General features: G+C 49.5%; 1 protein-coding gene across 1 annotated transcript in view; it reads left to right on the top strand.

Annotated features, from left to right (window-relative positions):
• Positions 1-15,658, top strand: part of RNFT2 (ring finger protein, transmembrane 2) — a 61,023-nt gene extending 45,365 nt beyond the window's left edge. Inside the window, exons 9-12 of the mRNA XM_004691008.2 lie at positions 5,135-5,284; positions 6,799-6,864; positions 6,979-7,080; positions 12,845-15,658. Coding sequence (XP_004691065.1) covers positions 5,135-5,284; positions 6,799-6,864; positions 6,979-7,080; positions 12,845-12,979 — 453 coding nt within the window. The 3' untranslated portion in view covers positions 12,980-15,658. The remainder of the gene's footprint in view (positions 1-5,134; positions 5,285-6,798; positions 6,865-6,978; positions 7,081-12,844) is intronic.
• The last annotated feature ends 210 nt before the right edge of the window (positions 15,659-15,868 follow it).

The raw sequence follows: 15,868 nt of genomic DNA, 5'->3' as shown, positions 1-15,868 counted from the left end.
GAAGAGAATCTACCCTCCTGCCTCGACTGCACCCCCCCGCCCCCCCATTCGAACCCAGGCCTACAGCTCTCCCTGCTCAGGACTGCTGCCGTTCTCCTTCCCACAGGTGGCAGGGAGGCCAGGAGGCTCCAAATTTCATTTCTTTCCATGTTCTCTGGCCCTGAGAAACCACATATTCCATTTGGTAGTCATCAGAAATAACACGCTTAGAAAACCTGGAATTATAAAACCGCTTAATTAGAGAGAGATGGTTTCATTGGGAGATGCCCGGCTTTCCTCGGTGGCTTTATCTCCTTCTCCAAGTGGCCCGCCCCCTGGCAGCTAATTGCTACCTTTAGTATGGTGCCATGCAGCCCTCATTCCATTTATTTTCTTTTCTGTGACATCAGTGCATGCTTTAAAGAGAAGTTCTCTTCTATGTTCCAACTCTTCTTTTCTGTCAGCAAACTCTAAGGTGTTGATATGAGTAACGAGGGTGGACTCTTTAGCTTTAGAGTCATTAAATGAGCATTCACTATGTGCTAGATGCTGGGAATATGACTAGAAACAAAATAACCCTCATGCTTCCAGTGAAAGAGAGAAAGATACTAAAATGATTTTTTAAAATGCTGTGTTCTGTGATGTAGAGGGATAACAGGAGGACCTAATCTAAGGAGTGGGGAAGGTTTGCCATAGGAGGGGAAGGCTTGCCATAGAAGGGAGGTGACAGCCGAGACCCAGAAGCTGAACAGGTAGGAGCTCTGCAAAGAACAGGTGGTTAACATTCATTCTGCAGAGGAAGAGTTCAGTGTAGAAGCCATTAAAAGAAGGGTCATGAAGCTGATATCTGAGCCTCCTTGGAAATCCTGGGGATGTGTTGGGGTCTCCAATGGGACTTGACTAACCTGGGTTCTAGGCAGAGGTCCACCAACCAGGGACCACAGACCAAATAAATCTTGACACTTACTTTTTGTGGATAAAGTTTTATTGGAATGCAGTCATGCCCATTGCTAGAGCTGCTTTGATGCTGCAGGAGCAGAGTGGAGTAGCTGTAGTAGAGAATGCAGAGCTGCCAAACCAAAGCACCTACTACTCTCTGGTCCTTTACTCTCTGGAAAAGATTGCCACCCCTATTCTAGACCTTCTCAGTAGACCAGAACAAAGCTTGGTTTGTTGGAGCAGGGACAGCCCTCTGTTACTGAAACCTGAGAATTGGGAATCCAAAGCCTTTGACCAAGGCTCTGGCTGACCCCAGGCTTACTGGCTTCTGAGGCTGCACTGTGAGCCTCCAAGCCAGGCTGGCTGTGCAAGATCGGCTTGCAAGGGCACTGCAGGGTTTGTCTCCGGGTCAACCAGATACCAGTATTCAGGGATCCCCAGAGACTCGGGCACATAGGACCTTCCATGAGGGCACCAAGTCCTCGCTGACCATGAGGCTGGCTGCCCACCAGCATGACCCAGAGCCACGGACTGTCCTTTCCTCTACGTCTGTCTTCATCATCCCCCTCTTCCTCATTTCCCTCACCCTTCTGCTCCCTTCCTATGCATTAAAATTGTGCATACACAACACCCGGCAAAGCTGGTTAATAGCAGATTCCGATTCATTGAGGCTTGAGTGATTGCATCTCCAACCAGCTCCCAGGTGACAGAGACACTGTCGATCCAGGGATCACACTGGGAAGCAAGGCTCGTAAGAGCAACTTAAGCGATACCTTCTCTTAGAGTTACCTAAATACCCATCCCCACTCCTGCCCCAGGCCTCAGTGCTGGGGAGCTCTCGTGCTTACCGCTAAAAGAATTCAACACTGTCTTACAATCTTTTGCTTAGTGTCCGTCTTCCTCGTGAGGTGATGAGCTTTCTGAGGATGGCAGTGAGTCTTAGTTATCTCATTATTTCCAGAACCTAGTGCTGTGTCTCATATATGGTGGGTGTCCAGGGAGGAAAGGAAGGAGAAAGGGAGGGGAAGATGGATGCATAGACTCACAGGAGAGGAGGAAAGGAAGAACGAAAGGGCTTGCTGGAGGTGCACTGAATTTTACAACATGCCAGGCAATTGCGTTAAGGTTAGAAGTCGGGAGAGACTGGACTGTTATTCCAGAATGAGCTGGAATGGGCAGTAGCTGGGAAAACCCTGGGTAAGAGCAGTTGAGAGGCAATGAGGAAAGCTTGGGCAGCTGAGGTTGGGTAGTTCAGGAGAACAAAGCTTCTGCAGAGCGGGGCCTGCTGTCCAGACTTGGCCAGAGCTGGGCGGCCTTTGCTATCCACTGAGCTGCAGCAGCAGCAGCCCAGCGTCCATCACGATGCCAGCAACCTGGCAGCCGGCCCCTCACCTCTGCTCCCTAGTACCGCCACCTTCCACCGCTGTAGAGGGAAACCAGCATTTCCCTCGAGGATAGTTGCGGGCAGGAGTCCAGAGGGGGAAAGCAGGTCCCTTGGGAAATGATGACCTCACTCCTGAGAAGCAGGCACAGAGGTCAGGCAGTTGGGGTGAGTCGGTGCCCTTAGTCCTCAGCAGGGGCAGTGAAGAAAAAATGCAAAGTGTGGGTCCTTGTATTCAGCCCTAGACAGGAACGAGATGGTAGAGGGACACTGGCAAAGTCTGTGAGGTCCGCAATTAACAGCACAGTTTCAGTGTTAATTTCCTGACTTCGCTAATTGCACGATGGTGTCAGCCGGTGTTTGCTGAGGGGAAGCTGGGTGAAGGGTAGATGGGAGCTCTCGGTCCTATTTGCACAACTTTTCTTTAAACCTAAAATTATTTCCAAATGAAAAGATAGAAATGAAATTCTGGCGAAATCTACAGACTCCAGGAAATACTCCCATTAGTTCTAACGGTACAGAATGCAGAAGCCTTCATTTTCTTGGTGCTTTTCTGCCTTTTCCATGTTTTGTTTGTAATGAGCCTGTGATCTGTTTAAATTAGAGAGAGAAAAAGAGGTTAAAAATAGGTTGCACATCCATCAAGTGGGTGGTGTGCAGGCTGTGACAGAGCCTTCACCCCCACCTGTGCAAGCCTGTCTTGATGGGCTCAGGTCACCTGGAAGGAGACCCCCCCTTGGGGACAGGTCCGTAGACTTTCCTTTATCATTCATGACCTTGACACTTACAAAGAGTGCCGGACTGTTAGAAGACAGAAATGCCCCTCACTTGGGACTTGTCTCTTGTTTTCTCACCATTCAGTTGAGGTTAGGGGCATCATAGCGGTATCACTGCCCAGGGCCCATACAGGGGGAGATGTCCAGCTGGTGCTAATGTGACATTGTGGCCTGTTAGTCTTGATCAGTGGTTGACGTGGGATGGGCAGGCTTTCTTGGCAAAGAAACTATTTTTTTTTAAGATTTATTTTTATTCATATAGGGGTGCAGGCCATAGGTGGGGGTGGCGAGAAGATTCGTCAGAGACAGAGTGGAGAGCAGACCAGGCAGATCAACTAAAATACACTGCTAAGGGGAGCAGGGGTGAGACAGGAGAGGTCTGCTGGGCCCTGTGGGTCAGCTCCCTGGCCGGGGATTAAACTCAGGCCAGTGGCTAGTGATAGTTTGATAGCACTGAGACTTTAACCCCTGTGCCACCACCGGGGCCCCAAGAGACTGTTTTTACAATGACATTTTCATGGCTGTGTGACTTTCCTTTGTCCATTTCCTTTACTATAATCAGACCCTCTTTTTGTACATTCAGTTCATTACTTGTCTTTGTGCTAAGACAAAGGGAGCCCAGGGACAGTCCCTGTGGCCACCCCTGCACGCGCATCACATCCCTGGTCATTTTGTCAGGATAGATTCCTAAGAGTAGATTTGCTCGAGGAAGGAGTACTCACATTGCTCAGGTCATGCAGGCCTGGGACAGAGCTACTTGTTTCTATGTTTCAAACACAGAAAAAGTGCCTTATCCCTTTCATGAGGTGCAATGTGTAATGCAATAAAATGCATGACGAGAAGCATAGATTCCAGTGCGTTTTGACACATATTTACACCTTTTAACCTCCCACTGCGGTCGTGCTGTGAAACTACTGTTACTCCCCAAAATTTCTTGAGGCTCCCTTGTGGTCCGTCCTCCCTCTTCCTTCCTGAAAATCACTCACTGGGTTTCTACCCCAAGTCAGGATTTCCTAGCCGGGACTTCCTCTAAATCATAATTAGACAATGCACACCCTTTAGGACTGTCTTCTTGGATTTCCCCGGTGCCGGTGAGTTTCATCCTGTCGTACATGTCTGCCGTCTCCTCCTCTGCCTTGCTGTGTGTTTAGTCCATCCTTCCACCGACTGGCCCTTGGGATGTTTCCAGTTTGGGGACATTCTGAATAAAGCCAATGAACGTTCCATGCAAGTGGACACATGTTCTCATGATTCTCGGGCCCCTACCCAGGGTGATGCTGTCCAACCACCTGCGTGTGTGTTTAACTATTAGACAAAGAGGGCAGGGCTGTTTCCATCTCTGTGCTACAGCACAGACTGCAGAACACTGAGGGAGGAAGGCAGATAGGGTCTGTTGACCACTATTCTGCGCCAGGTCTGTACCCTGTCCATAGAGCACCCCAACGAGGTAGAAACTGTGGTTCCCATCCATAGATGAAAAAGCTGGGGCTCACCAACACACAGCAAGAGGAGATTCCAACGCTGCCCACCTGAGTCCCAGTCCACCTTCTTGCACCAGAAATTGCCCTGCCTCCCTGGAAGCAAGAGGTGATGGCGCTGGGAAAGTGAACGTGTCTGCCCATTCCTCACCTCTCAGCCTGGCCTTCCCTGGGTCCTGCGGTCCATCTTACCCATGCCCCTGAGGGTGGATGCCCATGAGGGATGCCCCTGAGAGCCTTGGGTCAGCCCTGTAAAGGCTTGGAGCCCTCAGCAGGCACCGGGGAGTATGACCCACACTGCAGCCCTCGTCCAAAGGTGTCCAGTTTCTCCCTCCCTGAAACGTGATCCTCGGTGGTTGAGCCTCTGGGCTGGTGGGCAGCGGGTGAGGGCAGCGGGCAGGGGCCAGGTCTCCCTGGCTGTTTCGCAGGCCCATTGGGAACAGGCCTGAGTGCTTTCCAGAGCTGATTAATGGCCTGCCTGTGACCTGAAATGTCATTACTGCTCAGGCTGGGGGTCCCCCCAGCTGGGTCCTTTGGGTCTTTATTGCTAATAATAATTGATGCTTTCTGTGTGGTTGCAGGGAAAGTTTTATCTGGTCATCGAGGAGTTGAGCCAGCTGTTCCGGTCACTTGTCCCCATCCAGCTGTGGTATAAATACATCATGGGTGATGACTCTTCCAACAGCTACTTCCTGGGAGGCGTCCTGATCATCCTCTACAGCCTCTGCAAGGTGAGGTGGCCCAGGGCTGGAGGGCTGGCCAAAGACAGACCCATTTACTAGCCGGGCCTGGGGCCACCAGGAGCCTGGATAACCACCTTTGTCTCTCTCTTTTTAATGAAAGTTCAATTCACGATACAAATCACTGGCATTTAGCACATTCTGTGTTGCATGGCCTCCACCTCTATCAAGTGCCAGGATATTTTCATCACCCCAAAAAGACACCCTGTACTCATTAAGCAGTGACTCCCATCCCTCCCCCCAGGCCCTGGCAACTACTGTTTTCTGTCTCTATGGACTTAACTCCTCTGGATATTTCATGTATGTGGAATCCTACAAGATGTGACTTTAACTTAGCGCAATATTTCCAAGTTTCCCCCACACTGTAGCACAGATTAGTCTTCCCTTCTTTCAAGAAGGGTTAAATCCACCTGAACTTCTTGCCTAAGAAACCCACCACCTGCTAGGCTTTCACATAGTCACTTTCTAACCACCCTTCAGGGTATAAACTGTTGTTACTCCCATTTTATGGATGAGAAAACTGAGGCTCTGAGAGAATAACTTGCCCAGCAACACTTAGCTGGCAATAACAGAAAGAGCATCAAAAGCAGGCCAACTGCCTCCAAGAACTAGAGTTCTTTTTTTTTTTTAAATATGTATTTGTGTAAGCATACAGAGCTGGGGTGCAGGCCAGAGGTGTAGGGGTGGTGAGAAGATTCACCAGAGACAGTGGGGAGCTGAACAGGCCGACACTGCTGAGGGGAGCAGCAGGTGGGTCAGGAGAGGTCTGCCGCGCCATGTGGGTCAGCTCCAGGGCAGGGATCGAACTCATGCTGAAGTGGCTTTAGCTTCTCAGTGCTGTGCTTTAACCCGCTGTGCCACCAGGGAGGGCCAGACTGGAGTTCTTAACCCACAGTCGACAGCATAGCTGAACTTCCTTTTTATTCCTGTTAAAGTGCACACCCCCAGCTTTGCAGAGCAGTATGCAGCTCTTATCTTAAATCATTAGTATAAATCAGGATTATTTTCCCCTCACAAATATATCCTCTTTCTTTTTCCTTCTCTATTTCTGGCTTTAGAGAATCATGGGGGGCCCATGCCTCCTTGTTCCTTCCTGCCAGCAGGCCCAGATGGACAACTCATGTGATATCAGCCACTGAGGTTTATCTTGCCTGCTGATTCCTACTGACTGGCAGTGATTGACTGGAGTGCTAGGTGGAGATGGATTATCATGTCCTGGCTGGGTCTTTAGGAAGAGTGCTGTGATTGATTAGTAATGCCTGTCCTGGGCTTAGCCAGGGGAAAAGGCAGTGTGTGTGCCATATATATGAGTCCTGGCACAGGTAACAGGGAACACTATAGATTTGAAGCAGCAAGACGGTAACCATTCAAAATTGATGGAAATGAGGACTTTCAAATAGAGGAAAGTGCTCTGAAAAAAGTTCAGAATCAAAGTTGAGGGGCCAGGAGGGGTTGTTCAGAAGGGGTAAGAGAAGCCCTCAGCCACCACCCTGCTCTCCTTTCAGTCATTCGACATCTGCGGCCGTGTGGGCGGAGTTAGAAAAGCCCTGAAACTTCTTTGCACCTCTCAGGTGAGTTGACATCAGTTGGGCCTGACTGAAGTTGCAGGAACCAGGAACAGATCTGAGGAGATCACTCCAGCGAAGGTCCTCAGCTGTGTTCCTCTCCTCCCCTCCCTCAAACAGAATTACGGAGTCCGGGCCACTGGGCAACAGTGCACAGAAGCTGGAGATATCTGTGCCATCTGCCAGGCTGAGTTCAGGGAGCCTCTGATCCTTATGTGCCAGGTGAGCAGGGCTGGGTGGGGCTTTCGGAGGCACAGAAGGGCTGGCAGCTGTTCCTGCCCCCCAACAGCAGTCTCAGGAAGTTGTCTGGTGACCAAACCTGTGGGCTCTGGGATGGGTCTTAGGGAACAGTTGGGTCAGTACCAGAGTCAGCCAGGCTCCACTTGAAAGCTCAGTTCTGCCTCTTTTTTTTTTTTTTAAAAGATTTATTTATTTATATATACAGAACTAGGGTGTACAGGTCAGAGGTGCAGGGGTGGTGAGAGGATTCACCAGAGACAGAGTGGGGAGAAAAATAGGCAGATCAATGAAGGGAACAGCAGGCTGGACAGGAGAGGTCTGCTGTGCTGTGTGGGTCAGCTTCCTGGCCAGGGATCGAACTGGTGCTGCAGTGGCTGCAGAGAGCCTCATAGTGCTGTGTTTTAACCCATTGTGCCACCAAGGAGGTCCCTCAGGGAGTTCTGCCTCTTATGAGTGGGGTGGCCTTGGGTGGGTTTAATCACCTCTCTGAGCTTAGTTTTATTAGTAAAATATAGAAAATGAAAACTTGAGCATGGTGTCATGTCAGGATGTCCCCGGTGAATCCCAGTTGCACCCTGCATCTTGGGTGGGTCACTCTGTCTCCACAAATCTCGGTTGTTCTTGTATAAAGTGGGTACCCTAATACAGACCTACTTCACAGAGCTATTATCATGAGCAAATGAGATCATCTCTACAGAGCAAAATTTCAGGTATTCAGCCATAATAGTGTTATTACATTATACTGTTACACTATCATTATTTTTACTGTTTGTTTTCATTAGTACTTGGGGGTCACCAACCCCAGCCAGCAAATACTGATCAATCCCTTTTAACTCCCTAAATGTATCCCTCCTCCTCCTCCCTCCTCTACTTTCTCCTCCTTCTCCTGACACCAGGGTCTAAGATGTCAATTCAACAAATGTGTGGGAGCCCACGTCTCCTACCAGGCACTGGGGAGGGGAGACAGTGGGCACACAGACCCTGTCCCCTCCTCGGGAGGCTGCCGGTCTCCTTGGGGACAGACACACATACATAAATAACTATGAAACAAGGCAGGCAGTGATGAGTGCTGTGCAAGAGATCCAAGCAGCATCCCCGGGGACCAGGACAGACAGCGATGAATTCCAGGTTGGGAAGGCTTTTTGGAAGGAGGTAAAGTCTGCAGCCTAGAAGAAACAGGAGAACATATGGCCCCCCACCACCACCTCCTCCACCTTCTTGGGGTGGGAGGACAGGAGGTGGCCCCCTTTTTTGGCATCAGCAAGCATTTTGTGTGTGTGTGTATGTGTTTGCTGTTTGGGGAGTTTTAGGAGGTTTGTTTTGAAATTTTATTGTTGCTGATTTTTAAATTGAGAAGATAATTGCATGATTAAAAATTCCAAAAGGAGACTAAAGAACCATGACAGCCAAGTGCAACATGGCCCCTAGCTTGGTCCTGGACCAGAGAAGGGACCCAAATAGGAAAACCTGTTATTTGAAATCGGATGAAAAGTGTGGAGTTAACAGTCAAGTATCAAGGTGCAGGTGTCTTAGCTTTGCCAAATGTACTGCGGCCATGCAAGATGACAATATTGAGGAAGACTGAAACGGAATGACATGGGGACTTTCTGTACTATTTTTGCAACTTTTCTGTAAGTCTGAAAGTATTTCAGAATACAAAGCTTATACAAAAAAATGTTTTGAGGATCAAAAAGTAGGGACGGGGCTCCCACCCTTGTCATCAGCTCCCCAACCCCATGGTACCCACACCGGTAACCATGGTTACCGGCTTCCTTGATACTTCTCCAGAGATGCCTGCCTTATAGGATTTAGACATATATATGTACAGCGCACATACATACAAACATATGTTTTCCAAAAAGACATAAGTGCCTACATATTCTGTCCAAACTGCATTCTTCCTCTTTCCTTTTTAACTTGAAACTCTGTCTTAAGAAATTGCTTCGCATGGGAGACCATAATTTGTTTAACCATCCTTCTGTCCATAGGCATTTAAATAGCTCATAAGCTTTTGTTATTATCTTTTGTTGTGAAAGAGCAGAACTAGAGAGAGCTATAGCACCTACCTGGGCTCACTGTTGATGAAGTGAGTTCATTCAAGTAAAGCATTTACAGCTGCACCTAGCTCTTGCTCAAGGTTCAGCAAGTATCAGCTCTTCCTGGCACACATTCCATTTCACACATGTGTGAGCCCTTGATAGAATAAATTCCTAGTGGTGGAATTACTAGGTCAGAGGGTACGTAGTCTTGACAGATATTGCTAAATTGCCCTCCATAAAGAGTGTATCCGTTTACTGACTCAGTGCCGAGGGCAAAACAACCACCCGCTCCCCTTCCTCACCAGCTCACCGTGTTAGGGAGTCTTTTTTGAGCTTTGCTAATCTGACAGGTGACAAACGCTATCTCAGTGCAGTTTTAATTTGCATTTCTCTAATTATGAGCATCATTTCATATGCTTCAGAGCCATCTGTATTTCCTTCTCGGTAGCAGTGATTATTTGAACATGATGTCAAGGTGAAAGTCTTTCTTCTTCCTTTCTGGCAGTCTCGCCAAGCCATAGTCTGTCTCTCTTCCACTGTGTCTCCCCAGAGCTGGGTGATAATTCTTGGGAGGGGCTGGACAAGACACTGCTGTGCCTTGAGCTAGTTGCCCCAGACCTAGGAGCAACAACTGCTCCCAGTGGCGCTTGGCACTTGTCTTGTTCTGCTGCTGGGAGCCAAACCTGGAACACACAGATGACTTCCACTGCGAAAGGGCCTCATTAACTCATTCATGCATTCAATGAATGAGTAAGTGAATGAATGGGTCATGTTGCATCCTCAGTGATGCATTCCCAGACTGGTTGAACTTCCAGCTATATAATCTCATCGATCCCTTTGTTTTTCCTTTATAGCACTTAACCAACTTGTTACCTTGACTGGGCAACTGGTTGTATATGGTCTGTCTCCTCTTTACCAAGTTATAAGCAGTTTGAGAGTGGCAATCATGTCTGTCTTGTTTAGCAGCAGACCCATAGTACTGACTCAGTAAATATTGCACAATAGAATACGTTTGATGGGTGAATGACTGAAAGGAATGTGATGTAATGGGGTAGGATGACTGGATAGGTGGGATGGGGTGGGTGTGTGGGAGAAATGGAACAGCATGGACGGATGGTTGGGATAGATAAGACTGGATGGAATGAGATGGTTGTGATGGAGATGGATGGATGGGATGGATGGTTGGATTAGAGATGAGTGGATGGATGGACAGACAGGCTGATGGATGATGGATTAATGGGATGAATAGATGAATGGAATGAGATGGGTAGAGGTTGGATGGAGATGGATGGCGGTTAGGTGGAAGGTTAGGTAGGTGAGTGCGTGCAAAAGTGAGTGGAGGAGAGTAAATCTGTGGGTAACTAGATGGATAGGCAGATGGGTGGGTGGAGGGCAGGGTGGTAAGGGGGTGGCTGAAGAGATGGATAAGTTACTGGATAGATGGATAGAGGGTGGGTGAACAGGACAGTGAGAAGCATAGATGGAGGAAGAACCCATTAGACTGAAGGACCATCCTGTCTTCCCTTCTGAGACTCATCTCATGAGTTTCAGTGTGTCACTCACACCCGTGCTCCGTCACAGGTCCCAGCCAGGCCTGAGAGGCAGGTTGTCAACTGAAGGTAGATAGCCAGGCTGACATTGAGTGTGTCTATAAGTGTGTCTGTGCGGACATCCACACCTGGTCCCCCCACACGCATTTAGGGTGGGCCTCCTGCAGTGCTGTGGAGGGAAAGGGCACTTTGGCCACAGTCAGCAAACTGCCCTCCCTCCAGTTCTTGGCCACCACGGGTTTTTGGCTTTTTTATTTTTTTGAGCATGGATGATATAAAAGAGGGCAAGAGAACGGTAACTCCTGTTGATTGCTGCTGACAGCCTCACCTGCTTTCCTTCGTACCAACACCTGGGAAAGGAAATAGTAACCCCACTTTGTAGTGAAGGGAACAGGCTCAGAAAGTCTGCTCTGCAGCTGAGCAAAACCCAGGGAGTTGGGATGGAACTCAGGGTGAAGGGAGAGTAGCCTCTAACTCCAGGGATGCCTCGCCCCACTCCCTGCTCCTAGAGACCCAGCAGGGAACAGTTCATGACTAATGACTAAGCACCACCTGCCTGCATTACCCATACACCCACCCAGCCCTACACTTCCCAAGCGAGAAGGCGCTGTTCCCTGTCCCCGGAGGGGCTGAGGCCTTTCTCCAGGTGCTGGGCATGTCAAGTGTCCCCACCTCCAGGAAGCCCTACTGGATCAGACTGGTTCCCTGTTCCCATGCCCTCACAACAACATGAAGTGCTTCTTTAGAAACTCCGCAAGTAGGCACCTGCTGCATACCGTGCTGGGAATGGATTTACCAGGAACTTAACAGTCTGGCATGGAGAGGCAGGAAATGAACATTACGCAGATAAACTCATTATTACTGTAATAATGTAACACTTATATTAAGTGTTATAATAAGCTAACACTTAGACAACACTTCCTGTCTTCCAGGCATTATCCTAAGTGCTCTCTCTATTTCATTTTCGTTAGTTTATGTTTTGGAACACATTTTGTGCAGATTTTTATATGATCATTTTGCCCAAACTTTTTATTTTGAAAAATTCAGACCTACAGAAACGTTGAAGGCTGGTAGAAGAAACATCCTTGTATCCTTCACCTGAATTCACTAGTCATTAACAGTTTACCACATCTGCCTTTTCGTGATAGAAAATTTCCCTTTAAACTCTTTGAGAGTAAGTTGCTGACATTTGATTCTTCATCCCTAAATTTTTTAGCAAACATTTCCCAAAAATATTCCCAAGGATATTCCCAAGGATATTCTCTCCCATAATTGCAATTTATCTCATTCAGGATATTTTAAGTCGATACAAAATATTATAGCACATATATGGCATAGGTTCAGATTTCTGCATTTGTCTTCAGAATGTCCTTCATAGCCAGGGTTTTCAGCCTCATCCAGGAATCACTTGAGAATTGTATATACATTTACTGGTCATGTCTCAGTGCCTTTACTGATAATCTTCCTATGAGGAGAGTACTATTATCATCCCCATTTTACAGCTGAAGAAACTGAGACCCGGGGCGGAGCGGGGGAGGTGAAGTCACTTACTTAGTTATATGGCCAGGAAGTCGTGGCACCTGTTACTACTTCCAGTCTCCTGCCTTTCTCTTGACCTCTGTGGTCAACCCAGCAGCCAAAAGGATATTTCTGTCACGCAGCATCTATTCAGGCCACTCCTCTGCTCAGGGCCTACCGTGACTCCCTACTGCCTCAGAATAAGAGCCAGAGGCCTCCCAGGGCTGTGCACAGTCTGCACCGACCCCCATCTACGCGCAGATGTCACCTCTCCCAACCCCTCGCCAGACGCCAAAGCTCAGCCGCGGTGTCCTGGCTTTCTCCCCACACGCCAGTCCATTCCTGCCTCATAGCTTTTACTCGGGCTGTTCCTCCTTCCTGGAGCACTCTTTTCCCAGTCACCATCAGGGCCCCCGGCTCCCCTCCAAGGCCCACTCCCCTGCTCTTTCATCACGGGCACACTCTACCGGTTCCTGCATTCCTTTGCCAAATGTCTCCCTGAGTAGCATGCAAGTTCAAGTTCCCAGAGGGCAGGAAAGGTCGCTTTGCTCACTGCTGGTTCCCCAGCTCCCAGGACCAAGCAGGCGCCTCATAGAGCCTGAGTAAAGGGTCCTGGTGGCTCGGCTCCTGTCCCTACAGCACGTGTTCTGTGAGGAGTGTCTCTGCCTCTGGCTGGACCGAGAGCGCACCTGTCCTCTGTGCCGCTCTGTTGCTGTGGACACCCTGCGCTGCTGGAAGGACGGGGCCACCTCTGCGCACTTCCAGGTGTACTAGGGCCGAGGAGAGCACGCCAAGCGCCAGGCACGGGGAGACGGCAGAAGGTCGGTGGTGGGAGACGGCAGACGGTCCGTGGTGTAGGAAGCAGCTTGGGGACTTTCTGAAGAACAGGTCTCAAGCACTTATGCCCCCCCCCACCTCACGGCCTCCCCTCCCCCTCTTCTGTGGAATAGTGCGTGCACCCTTCCCTCCCAGTGGGGAAGGCGCCTAACTCACACTCAGTCTCCAGCCAGGTAGGCCCCCCGTGCTGTCCCTTCAAGGAACCGCTAATGGACAAGTCCCACCTGTTAGTTATTTTAATAACCTGTTGGTTACTGTACCTGATGCGACAAACTGGGATGGGCGTAGAAGCCACAGCCTCCCCCAGATGGACCAGAGCTGTAGATCAGAATCACTGTGACATATTTTGAAAATACAAATGCTGGCCCCACTTGATACCTCAGTGGGTAACTCGGTGAACCCCACACTGAGTGTGACCTCCTGACTCGCGACCTCCAAGCATCCTGCCTGGATGACCTCCTGCAGACTTCCCAATGGCCCAGTGCTGGAGATACTGTTGCTTCTTCCATTTTACATATGAGGAAACTGAGGCACAAGGCTCTGTGTGCTGACTGTCCCGGCTGGTAATTAATGGTGGACCACGTTTCAACGCAGGCCCTGTCTTGCAGCGCCCACACTCAGCCCCTGGATCGTCTAGTGCTCTGCCCTGCAGGCCTGGGCCCCAGCAGATATGGTATTTGGGTTCCCGTCAGTGGTCCAGAGGCGTGATTGGAACCTCTTCAAGAATGCTAATTGCAAACTTTAATTCCTCAGATCTAGTCTGATTGGGTCCATGAAAAGACTTGTTTCTTAAAACTGCTCTTTTCCTCTGGCTGGCATGCACTGTCATACCCGGGGCTCAGGAAAGGTGGACCTTGGCCCAGAAGCAGAAGCCACTGGGTCTCCACACCCAGCTTTATGTCTCTCCTTCCTGGTCTTCTCCCTCACTTAAGTCTTGGGCTTGTCAACAGCTCTGTGGACACTGCCTCCTCCCCCGGGAGCTTCCAGGGCCAAAGGGACAAGTCTCCGCTGTGGAGTTTTCCACACACTCAGGTGGTGGCATAGAGACCGTAGCAGTCGGCGTTTCCGCCCTCTCTATAACCCAGCTACCGATCTCGATAACAGAACAGCTCCTCCACCCATGAGATCCTGCTGCTGTGAAATCTGGGAGGAGATAGCCCAGGTGATGACATAGAAGCCACTGGGAACTTGTCTGCCCAGCCCTTTCCCAACTCTGTGATCTCATCGAGAACCTCAACGCAGCCAGCTGGTGAGGACGCATTACAGCGAAAGCAGCTAGGTGGCCGGTGAGCAGGTTAGCAAGGGATTCCTGGGAGAAACGGCAGGAGCCCCGGTGCCCCCTGGCTCCCAGCTTGTAGGACATGCCAACCCCTTCCTGATAGATACGTCCCCTTTGGGTCACCAAGCCAGACCTTTCTTTTGCCTGCCATCCCTGGCTCTTGCCTGGTACCCAGCAAGACATCCCTTCTGGGGCCCCGTGGCATCTTTCAAGCTCTGTTACTATGGCAATGGCCATGATGTGACTGCCTCACTTGCTTCACTTGACAATCAAGTAGAAAGGGAAGTGGAAGGAACTCGAGTCGGTCACATGAAGCTGCACTTTTCTCTCCCCTTGAGGAAAAACTGAAGGGAAGCAACAAGAGCTTCTGCAGCTGGTTTTTATCTGAAAGATCTTCCTGCCTGCAGAGGCTGTCAAGCAGGCACAAGAAATTGGAGCCAGAGAAGAATTACTCAAGTGCCAGCATGAGATGGCACAGACAGGGCAGACCGTTGGGAGCCAGGCTTAGAATTCTGATTCCAGACTCTGCCTGTCTTTGAGAAGTCGCTTTACCTCCCTGTCGCCATCTCCAGATGACACAACCTAGCCTGTTACCTACTGGAACGCGGGAAACATGATGTCGGTTGCTGGCACGTATACACCAATGGTTTTGTCAATTATCCTCGTGCCACCAAAAAAAAAAAAAAATTCTAACATTCTGCCTATAATGATACTATAACGAGTGTCACATGGGGGTGCGTAGGGCATGCACTGGGCGGCACGTGGGCGGATTTAGTTTGGGACTTTGTTTGTTCTCTGCTCTTGAAGAAAGCCCTATCTGGAGGTTTTCTTTTGGGAGGATTTAACTTCTGCCCTAGGAGAAACAATGGCTAGTGCAGGGTTTTCTAAACAGCAGCATGCACGAATGTGACAGTAGCCACAAGTGCCCGTGGGCAGGAGACCACCTCACTCCTCTACACACTGTGGCCCTGCAGCTCCTGTGTCAGCAGCAGTGTTGATGGAGCGTCACGTTGGACTATCCAGCTCTGAGCATTTTATGACTCACTCCGGTTCCACAAAATCCTGGGAAATAGTCCTCTTTATCTAAAGAATCTTGAGTGTAATACCTGAGAGAATGAAAGGCAGACTTTCATCCTGCATGTTAACAGGTTCATCGCCATCCTAAGAGGAGAGAGGAGCCCTGGGGAGACATCCAGGCGCCTAAAATATAGGGTCAGAAGAGGAAATGTAGAGCGATTTCTGGATTCCTTTGGTACTTTTGGGGGGATGCCCAACCAGGCCACCTTTGGTGTTTTTAATGTCCCCTTAAGTTCCCTTCTACCAATAAAGATCAGCTGTTGACAAATATATGCCCTTGGTCCTGAGTCTCTCCAGTTGCCTCTTAAAGCCAGGTGGGAGTGTGGTAGGCCAATGCAAAGAAGCACTTCAGGCAGTACTTGGTTAGCTGATGTTGCTTTTCCCCCAAGCCATGTCCCAGCTGAGTTGCCTGTGAAGGGCATGCTCACAGGAGGAACAGGGCAGACAGTGAATCAAACAGGAGGGAAGAG

The sequence above is a fragment of the Condylura cristata genome, unplaced genomic scaffold, assembly GCF_000260355.1.
Source record: "Condylura cristata isolate star-nosed mole 26May11 unplaced genomic scaffold, ConCri1.0 scaffold00029, whole genome shotgun sequence".
Lineage (NCBI taxonomy): Eukaryota > Metazoa > Chordata > Mammalia > Eulipotyphla > Talpidae > Condylura > Condylura cristata.
The sequence above is the reverse complement of the archived record's forward strand: the minus strand, read 5'-3'. Positions and strand labels throughout refer to the sequence as shown.